Here is a 10,137-nt window from a genome sequence, read left to right as displayed (position 1 = left end):
GTAATCCGACTTTTTTTTTTATATAAGCTTAAAGCTAACAGCAACGCAAAAAGCTATTGACATGCTAACAGTTAGCATCGGTAGTCTTCGATAGCGCTTTTAGAGTCATTGGATATCTAATTGAACACAAATGGTGGAGTAACACAACCAAACTGACGGAAAAGGATGGAAAGCAAAAAAGCGATGTCAAAGATAGTCAAGTTCGCAGTTAAGAAAGATTAAGACAATTGAATTATTTGTATTTACAGTCAATTTAATGAAGGCATTATTTAATGAACTAAATGAATTAAAAACTGAAAATGCAACTATAGGGCTATCTTAGCTTAACTAAAACTAGTTTAATCAAATAAAAGCACATTATTGGTATTTATTAGTGTTTGTTGGGCCGGATTCCATTAGTTTCGACGTGTTTGAGGGTAGAAGCTCAGATGATTGACAGGTCCGACTTTTGGGTCGGTGACCCGTTTGGTGCTACCCAGAGGACGCGGAAGGTTTCGGATGGAAGGGGGTGATTCCCCTCCCTGCCTTCCTTTCCCCTTTTCAAAGTAAAAGCTGCTTGCTCGTTTTGAAATCCGAACAGAGTGCACAGGAACCTTCCAACATCTGAACAACAACAAACATCTCAAACTTCTTATGAACAAAAGAAAAACTCTGTCCGCGTTTGTACTGGGCCCACCCCGCACTGGTTTCAGAAGAAACTTGGTCATTGCAAGTGTTACACTGGTTGCAACAATACTGGATTGAAAGTTGTATACTGGTTTACATCTGGTGTTGCATTGGTTTGAAACCTGTTCCATACTTGTACAACACTTCAAACTGGTTCAAAACTGATGTCAGACTGGTTAACCACATTGGTTCAACTCTGCTGTTATTCTCATTTAACATCGGTTTCAAATTGGTGTCAAACTGGCTCAACAGACGTTCAAAATCAGTGTTGTATTGGGCCAACAGTGGTGTCAAACTGGATTCAAATTAGTGTCATTCAGGTGTCGGACAACACTGGTGTCAAACTGCTTCAACATGGGTTCAAAACCAATGTAATATTGGGCCAACACTGGTGTCAAATTGGTTTTATTTGGTGTGATAGTAACATGGAGGCAAACCAGGTTCACACCAGTGTTGTACAACTGGTTCAACACTGGTTTCAAAACCAGTGAAATATTGGGCCAACACTGTTGTCAAACTGGTTTAATTTGCTGTCATACTAGTACATCACTGGATTTGAATTAATGTCATACATGTCGGACGCTACTGGTGTCAATCTGCTTCAACATGGGTTCAAAACCAGTTTAATACTGGGCCGCCACTGGGGTCAAAATCGATTTTCCTGACTTCACACTGGTGTCATGCAACACTGCTGTCAAAATGGTCTAACATTGGCTCAAAATCAGTGATATTGGTCTAACACTGGATTCGCATCCAACCAAACTGGTGTCATATTGGTATAGCACTGGTTTTACACAGGTGTCAGGTGTACAACTGATGTCAAAATCAGTATGTCTTACTGGTCATAACTGGATTTGCACTGGTGTTTACAACATGAGTGTCAAAATGGTGTCACACAGGTTTAATACAACTGGTGTCAAACTGGTTCAAGGACCAGTGTGATAAAGATTCAGACTGGTGTCATTTTGCATTTAGGCTGGCTCAACACAGATTCAAATCCAGTAATTCAAATTGATTGTTGTCTGGTTCAGAACTGGTGTCAAACAACAAAAACAATTTCATTCCATTTCAATTTAAAAAAAGCAGACATTTTTTTGCCAGTAAAACAAAAACCTTGGTGTGAAGGAGAAAGTTGTGCCTCAGCCCCCCCCCCGCCCACCCTGGTGTTTTCCAAAACAATATTCATTCAGTCTAATGATGCCGACAAGAAATATATCCACTTTTTAGTACTTTGAGTTGTAATACTCTTTAGTATTTTGCAAATAAATGTCTGTATTTAAAAAAACATCCTGCAGTAAATAAACCAGACACAAACCCAACAACATTGTGCATTGTGTACGGTATGTTGTTGATGTGTGTGTTGGAACGTGTGTGTTTTCAACAGGTCCTGTTGCTACTGTATGTGTTTGTGTATGCGTGCTGATTCTCGGGGGGGGGGTGTTGTCTGGTTACCATAGCAACAGTGCGCTTCTGGGAAGGATGCTCACCTTCTTTGAACAGAAAAAAATAAACAACTTCTTGTCAAGAAAAATGAACCCCTTAGGGGACATTTTGACCCAAGCTGGGCTTTTAGATGAATCGTGCAAAAATGGGGGGAAATGCATGATATAACATGGAAACAATGGAGAATATTTCCAATTTCAAATGGCAGTAAATGAGCCTGACATGGGCTAAATTTGACACCTATAGGGTGCACCTCTCAACCTCCCGTTTGCAAGCATTTAGAAAGGACGGCAGCGTGCCGTATTTTATTTTGACAATCTATGTCATATTTTAGCCTCCTGGTGTTTTTTTTGTCTACTTTTGATATCATACATCAAAAAGTGTTTTTTTATTCCATTTTATTGGAAAAAAAACCCTACATTTTTAGTAAGAAAATTTTGGGGGAAATAATTTAGAACGTTATATTTGGCTCTGAGAATGCAACAAATGAGGGGAAGTCTAGACCGGGTAAGGTGCACAAAAAAGAAATAATGAACTAGACGAAACATAATAAACTAGAGTTAAATCAGAGAAGGTGAAAAGTGTAAACACGCCACCATCATAACAGCAACAGGAGAAGCCATCAAGAAGAGAAGAAAAGCAGACAAGGACAACGTCTCCTGGACCGTGCAGCTCACCGATTGGCTGACAGGAGGAACCTGATAGACGATACCTGTGGGCAAGAAGACAGACAAAAGGCCACAGAATGCCTGAAGGCCTGGAACGGACAAGCGCCACATCAATACAAACTTTCAAACAATGTTTATACTGAGTGGACTTTTTTTTCGCCACCCCAAAAGAAACGGTCTATAAAAAGAACATACTTTTTTTTTAAATGACAGTCTATTATAGGGTTAATTATCCCCCCCAAAAAACCACAGTCTACAGTAAGGCTTTTTTATTCGAAAAAAGAATGACAGTCTATAGTAAGGCTTTTTTTCACAAAAAACGACAGTCTATAGTAAGGCTTTTTAAAAAAAAAAAAAAAAAAAACGACTGTATAGTAAGGTTTTTTTTTTTAAAAAAAGACTATAGTAAGGCATTTTTTTTTCGAAAAAAGCGAGTCTATAGTAGGCTTTTTTTTTTTTACAAAACAGTTTATAGTAAGGCTTTTTTTCACAAAAAACGACAGTCTATAGTAAGGCTTTTTAAAAAAAAAAACGACTGTATAGTAAGGTTTTTTTTTAAAAAAGACTATAGTAAGGCATTTTTTTTTTCGAAAAAAGCGAGTCTATAGTAGGCTTTTTTTTTTTTACAAAAAAACAGTTTATAGTAAGGCTTTTTTTCGAAAAAAAAGACAAGTCTATAGTAAGGCTTTTTTTTAAAAAAACGACTGTATAGTTAGGTTTTTTTTGAAAAAAAAAAAAAGACTATAGTAAGGCATTTTTTTTTTCGAAAAAAGCGAGTCTATAGTAGGCTTTTTTTTTTACAAAACAGTTTATAGTAAGGCTTTTTTTCACAAAAAACGACAGTGTATAGTAAGGCTTTTTTTCACAAAAAAACGACAGTCTATAGTAAGGCTTTTTAAAAAAAAAAAACGACTGTATAGTTAGGTTTTTTTTGAAAAAAAAAAAAGACTATAGTAAGGCATTTTTTTTTTCGAAAAAAGCGAGTCTATAGTAGGCTTTTTTTTTTTTACAAAAAAACAGTTTATAGTAAGGCTTTTTTTCACAAAAAACGACAGTGTATAGTGAGGCTTTTTTTTCGAAAAAAAGTCTATAGTAAGGCTTTTTTTAAAAAAAAACGACTGTATAGTTAGGTTTTTTTTTTAAAAAAAAAGACTATAGTAAGGCTTTTTTTTTTTTAAAAAGCGAGTCTATAGTAGGCTTTTTTTTTTACAAAAAACAGTTTATAGTAAGGCTTTTTTTCGAAAAAAGCGAGTCTATAGTAGGCTATTTTTTTTTTTACAAAAAAACAGTTTATAGTAAGGCTTTTTTTCACAAAAAACAAGTCTATAGTAAGGCTTTTTTTTTTAAAAAATGACTGTATAGTAAGGTTTTTTTGAAAAAAAAAAGACTATAGTAAGGCATTTTTTTTTTTCGAAAAAAGCGAGTCTATAGTAGGCTTTTTTTTTACAAAAAAAGTTTATAGTAAGGCTTTTTTTCACAAAAAACGACAGTCTATAGTAAGGCTTTTAAAAAAAAAACGACTGTATAGTAAGGATTTTTTTGAAAAAAGACTATAGTAAGGCATTTTTTTTTCGAAAAAAAGCGAGTCTATAGTAGGCTTTTTTTTTTTTTTACAAAAAACAGTGTATAGTGAGGCTTTTTTTTAAAAAAAAAAAAAAGACAAGTCCATAGTAAGGCTTTTTTTTTTAAAAATGACTGTATAGTTAGGTTTTTTTTGAAAAAAAAAAGACTATAGTAAGGCTTTTTTTCCCCCAAAAAACGACAGTCTATAGTAAGGCTTTTTTTGTGCAAAACAACCAGTCTTTATTAAGGATTTCTTCGCAAAAAAAAAATCTTTTTTTTCTTTTTCCCTCAAATAATGACCATAAACGAATGACGTTTTAAGTAAGTATTAAGGATTTTTTTAAAATTCTTTGCACATGTGAAAAAAAATGACCATATAAGGCAGTTTTTTCCGAAAACAACCTTGTGTAGTAGTTCCTAGATTATTCAAAGTGTTTTTTTTTTTTTAATTATTCTATATTTGGGATTTCATTGAAAGAAAGTTGCTTTTTTCCAACTAAGTAAGGACGCAACACGAGTGGAAATAAATCAGTGGTGCAACTGCGGTCCCGAAGCGCGACCAGCCTGCACATTTTCCACGCTTCGTCAGCCGGCGCACCGGTTTAAAACCAGCAGCTCATCAGCGAGCCGGACGAGGATTTCACCATTCCAATTAGGTGCGTTGGAGGAAGGAAACGTGAGACAAGGCGCATCGCCGCCCTCCGAGACCCCAGTTGCTCACCCCTGAACCTTTTTATTTGCTGGACATTAAGAAGCAAATTAAAAAAAAAAAAATCATATTAAATCAATAAATGTAGCCCTTGACATAAAGTTCAATCCTGCACTTTTTTTTTGGGACAAAAACAGCAACAAACGCGATGCAACACTGCACTGTCACCCCCTAGTGGTAAAACAAATATGACGCCCCACGCAAACTAGAAACGTCCCTCCAATAAATTAGCTCAGTGAACAAATGACATCATCATTATCCTTAGTTCAACTTGTCTTGAGTCATCAGTGAGTCACACTAAAACTTCAAACAAAAGAGTGCTTCCAAAAAAAAAAAAAAATCAAAAAAAAAAGACATTCTAGTGGAGAACATTTCTGGTAAATTTCCACAACAAATTACAAGTGGTGGATTTTGAAATAACATTGTAAACTATTCCCGAGAATGACAAAAAAACGGAGGCTATTTTAAAGATATGGCATTTGTGCATTCATACGCCGAACCGTTTCGCAACAATTGAGGGAATTACAATCGCGTAATTCCATTTTGTTTTGAATTGATTCTAACTACAGCAAAAAGAAGGCTTTAAAAAAAAAAAGAGGGTCTTTAACTTCAGTTTTTTTCCAAATCAACTTTCCAAACCTCTTTTCAGCATCAGCAGTTAACCCCCCCCACCCCTGACAAAAAAAACAAAAAAAAACCTCAACTTGATCAGTATCAGCGCAATGGTCCTGCTCAACCTGTCGCGTGGAACAGAGTTCAGCATGTTCAAAAGTTTCTTGAAAAAGAGAAAAGAAATAAAAGACCGTCATGATGGCACTGGCGGTGATGGTGGCGGGCGGGCGGGCGGGCGGGCGACCGCGTCCCGCCCCTCGTCGCCGCCGCCGTCCGGTCACTCGTCGGAGGCCGCCGAGCGCTTGTGGTTACGTTTGCGCGGGGACCTTTTGGGCGACGCTTTGTCTGCAGAAAAAAAACAATCCCATTAAATAGCCATCAAACATTTTCGGAATGGAGTCCAACGTTCAAAAATGTTGAGACAGTTTACTAGGGATGGCACGAGACAGAAATTCGATTTTGGCGAAATGTGGATTAACCCTTGGGGGAAAATAATGCATAGCTTGTCAAAAAATGCAGACTTTCAGTAATCCACGCTGCCGTCCCTTCTAAACGCTTGCAAACGGGAGGTCTAGATGTACATCCTATAGGTGTCAAATTGAGCCCATGTCGGGCTCATTTACTGCCATTCAAAATTGGAAATATATTCAATTTTGGATACCAATTATGGATGCTTTATCATGCATTTCCCACGATTTACATTTTTGTGTTGAGACCCCAAAACTACCAAGTGACGCTAGCGGACAACTTATGACTTTTGCATTTTGATGACTTCACTGGGTGGCTTAGCCCAAAAAGTCCTAATAATCTAATTATGACATAATAAATATTCCTTTCAATCCCATAAATATACAGCATTATTACTCTTGCTATTACCGCATTTTTACCATTTTTATACAATTTGGCCCCCATTCCAAATGTTCGTGATTGATTAATGCATTTTTATTCACAATATGATCGGGGTCACGTGAATGCAACGAGGCCTCACCTCTGCGACTCTGCACTGAAGACGTGACAGGAAAGCGGGAGGCGGCAAGAGAAACCAGACAAAAAAAGTCAGTGATCCCCATGCACAGAAAAGTTCAAAGTTCAATCAGGGGTGAAAGGGAAAAAGGGTGACACCGTCTGACAGCAAAAACATGCGCCGTACTACGCAACGGAAAGCCGCGCCCCAAAATCAAACTACAATAAAAAAAAGAAACAAGCAAAGGCGGAAAAACTAGGTTCGAGCGCTGACTGTTTTTATGACTAAAAGCGCACCTTCAATATATGGCCCATTTGTTGTACGTTTGCACTTACTGATCTGGTTGAGAGTTTCTTGCGGGATCCAGCTGAGGTCGACGTTGTTGTGACCCGTGGTTCCCATTTCCACTTTGGGAGGGGGGCGCCTCCGCTGCTCATGCACACGCGTCCACATAAGCCCGTGCGCAAACAGGGGTGCTCGGGTTTTGCGGCGGCGGTTACCTTTCGGGACTCCAGCAGCTGGTGAAGGCCGATGACGACCAGCAGGCCCAGGCCGGACAGGAAAATGTACATGAAGATGCTGCGGGGTTGATGAGTCAGAAATGGAGCTAATCAATGTGAACAATTTACTCCTGCAAGGTAAAAGGCGGCTCACGTTTCTCCATCCAGTCCGTCTTCCTTTTCGGTGATGGTGACCGTCTTGTTGAATACGGCGTCCTGGAAGACGTTGCCCTGCGGGAGAAAAACACCATTGAAGGACTCGCGTTGCCGTCGGCGGACTCGCATTGGCGTGTTGACGAGCTCGCGCTCACGTTGGCGTCCTTGTAGTTGAGATTGATGACCAGGCCGAAAGGGCGCCCCCCCATGGGCTCCGCTGGGATGAAGGAATACTCAAAGGTGGCCTGCCGCCCGGGCGGAATGGCCGTGCCCAGCTGCAGGGCCGTGAAGTTCTGGATGTGGAAGTGATAGTCCTGACGCCCCAAAGGAGAATTACGTCAGAATTGGCGTTGGCGAGGAACTTCACGGAGTCGCCTCCGGCTCGCATCTTACCTGCGGGTATCGGAACGAAGCGTCCAGGGAATCCACCACGAAGTCCTCGGGACCTTTGTTGGTGAAGCCAAGAAGGAATTTGACGACGTCGTTGGCCGGGAAGTCTGAAAAACATCGCTGGACTTGTTTCATTTGCGCTAATTTACGCTAGCCTGTCTATGACATCTCACGTTATATATTAGCATGAAGTTAGCTGGTAACATTATAATATCCTTTAGTTCAGTGGTTCTCAACCTTTTCTCAGTGACGTGTGAAATATCTTTTTAGCCAAGTAACCCTTAACCAGTGCAAAATATTTTGGGGTTCAAAACAGACAAAAAAAATTTAAAAACATGCCATCAGTGTCTGATTTCTTATCATTTTATACCATTCATTTGTATTGATCCACAAAAAAATAATTTAAAGTGTCTTCTTTTGGATCGTCGAAGAGATCTTATCAAAAAGAAAAAACTTCATTATTAATAAGTATTTTTCCACAAAAAAATAATCAATATAAAGTGTCAGACTTCTAAAATACAAAAACAAAAAAAGATCAATAAATACGTGTCCACAGAAAAATATTAAACATAAAAGCGTCCTGTTTTGGGGTTACCAAAATATATCATTGAGTTAATTAATAAATATTTGTCCACAAAAAAAAAAAAAAAAACACTTAAAATGTCCTCTTTTGGGATCATAATAAGATGTGTTGACAAAAACAAATGATTAACTTGACAGGAAACGAGAGGTGGCACGTGACAAGTCGGGCCAGACCATTCTAATATTGGGGAGAATCAGAGTTTAACAATAATGAAATTGAACAACCACCTGAACTTAACGTTTGTTTTATGAACTTCTATTTTGTTCTTTCAAGACGGTCAATAGGGTTTCACACCATAAGTCAGCATTAAGCGAACATATTCATGGGATGCGATTCCATCGGTGGCCCGTTTTTTGCAAATGAGCGAGAACAGGACCGCCACCAACCTTCTCCTTTGACAAAGAGGATGGTAGTGTCCGCATTAGGAGACGCCTTCATCTCCCCGACCAGCGATTCCTCCTCTTCGTCCTCTCCCTTATCGTCTACCTACAGAACAAAAATTAGCGTTAGCACCTTTTGCCCGCTACATCTCGCTCGCATGCGTTCATCTCACTAGTTCCGTATGCTCGTCGTCTTCCACTTCGGCTTCGTCGTCCTCGTCGTCCGCCTCCAATTCATCCGCTTCCACATCGTCCGCAGTCATGTCCTCCACGATGTCTTCCTCCATCTCCAACGCTTCGTCCATGTCCTCGTCCTCTGCCTGGACCTCGGCCCCAACTAGCGGCCCTGCACACAAAAATGTATCAGTCGCAAAACAGAGTCATCTCTCTCGGAGGGAAAGAGTCCATACTCAAAATTAATTTGAGCTGCCTCTTCACTTCTCCATTCTGTATTATACATTAGTTATGTTTTACTTTTCAAAGTCTGGTCTGAGATTATTAGAAATCTAATTTCATTACACTCAGTGTGTATGACAGCGTGCTGGAAGTGATGCAATCCCAGTTTAACTTGTGTCAAACTTTGCACTTTTCAGCTGATTATATTGTCAAGATTAGTCATTATCTATCATTATCTGGGTCGGGACTAAAAAGTGGGTTGTAAAAAAAATGGCTTTATACTCATGGTTTCCCATACAAATAAAATGAGCAAACTATAGACTCCCTGTATAGTGAATTTTCTAAACTATTTATCTTAGTTATGCAACATAATGCATACCAAAACGTGTATTTGTACGTGTTACAGATGAACAACATCACATAGACATTTAACTCATATATTTGTGCTTTGTGCTTTTTTTTTCAAACTGCGGTAAGAGACACGTATGTAAGGGTACTGACCACTTTTAAAAGACCTTTAAAATTAAAAATAAATGACGAACAAAGCGCTCAACTAAAATATTGGGTTAGCAAAGGAACGAAACCACTTAGCCTGTAGCTAACATTAAGGACACGTCAGTCTAACTGCAGGCTAACTTAAAGTGCACATTATTCGGAAGCTGATTGCGTTTCAAGCACAAATTGAGCACCGATTTTTCGGAAACCGTAATAACAATATCGCGTATGAGGAATGGTACCATTCATTTGGCACATGTCAAATGGGAAATGGCCTTCTTCGTTAGAGTGGTAGTGGCTAAGCTAAACTAAGCTAAACTAACAAAACACTCCCCACGGCGTAATAAGGTGAAAAACATACGAACCCCTGAAAACGACGTGCGCCGGAAAAGCCAGCAAAACCAGCAGAAGGAATTTGGGAAGAAACGACGTCATTTTTAAATACAAAAAAAATCAGAGTCTTTTCATTCACACAGTGCAAGACACGGACAGCAGTTGCGACACTTTTTCTTGTTCTACGCTAGTTTTCTTCTTTGTTGGTATGAGCTGAGCGAAATAGCATGTAAGCGCTCTATCGCCGTTTAGTGGGACGAAGTCAATCGACTGAAATTT

General features: G+C 39.0%; 1 protein-coding gene across 2 annotated transcripts; it reads right to left on the bottom strand.

Moving 5' to 3' along the window:
• Positions 1 to 4,858: 4,858 nt before the first annotated feature.
• ssr1 (signal sequence receptor, alpha) lies at positions 4,859 to 10,040 on the bottom strand. 2 transcript variants are annotated; one of them, XM_088402412.1, is made up of 10 exons: positions 9,891 to 10,040; positions 8,808 to 8,980; positions 8,641 to 8,740; positions 7,675 to 7,778; positions 7,437 to 7,595; positions 7,280 to 7,356; positions 7,126 to 7,204; positions 6,961 to 7,054; positions 6,650 to 6,664; positions 4,859 to 6,006 (listed from the first exon to the last, which is right to left on the bottom strand). In XM_088402412.1, exons 1-10 carry the CDS (start codon positions 9,958 to 9,960, stop codon positions 5,939 to 5,941), a joined length of 939 nt encoding a protein of 312 aa, XP_088258538.1. In that variant the 5' UTR covers positions 9,961 to 10,040; the 3' UTR covers positions 4,859 to 5,938. The 2 variants fall into 2 exon arrangements, with proteins under 2 accessions (XP_088258538.1, XP_088258539.1); XM_088402413.1 differs by lacking the exon at positions 6,650 to 6,664.
• Between the last annotated feature and the right edge of the window lie 97 nt (positions 10,041 to 10,137).

Source organism: Hippichthys cyanospilos, chromosome 19 (assembly GCF_059441005.1).
Source record: "Hippichthys cyanospilos isolate Australia breed blue-spotted pipefish chromosome 19, RoL_Hcya_1.0, whole genome shotgun sequence".
Taxonomy (NCBI): domain Eukaryota; kingdom Metazoa; phylum Chordata; class Actinopteri; order Syngnathiformes; family Syngnathidae; genus Hippichthys; species Hippichthys cyanospilos.
This window is presented reverse-complemented; position numbering and strand designations above follow the sequence as displayed.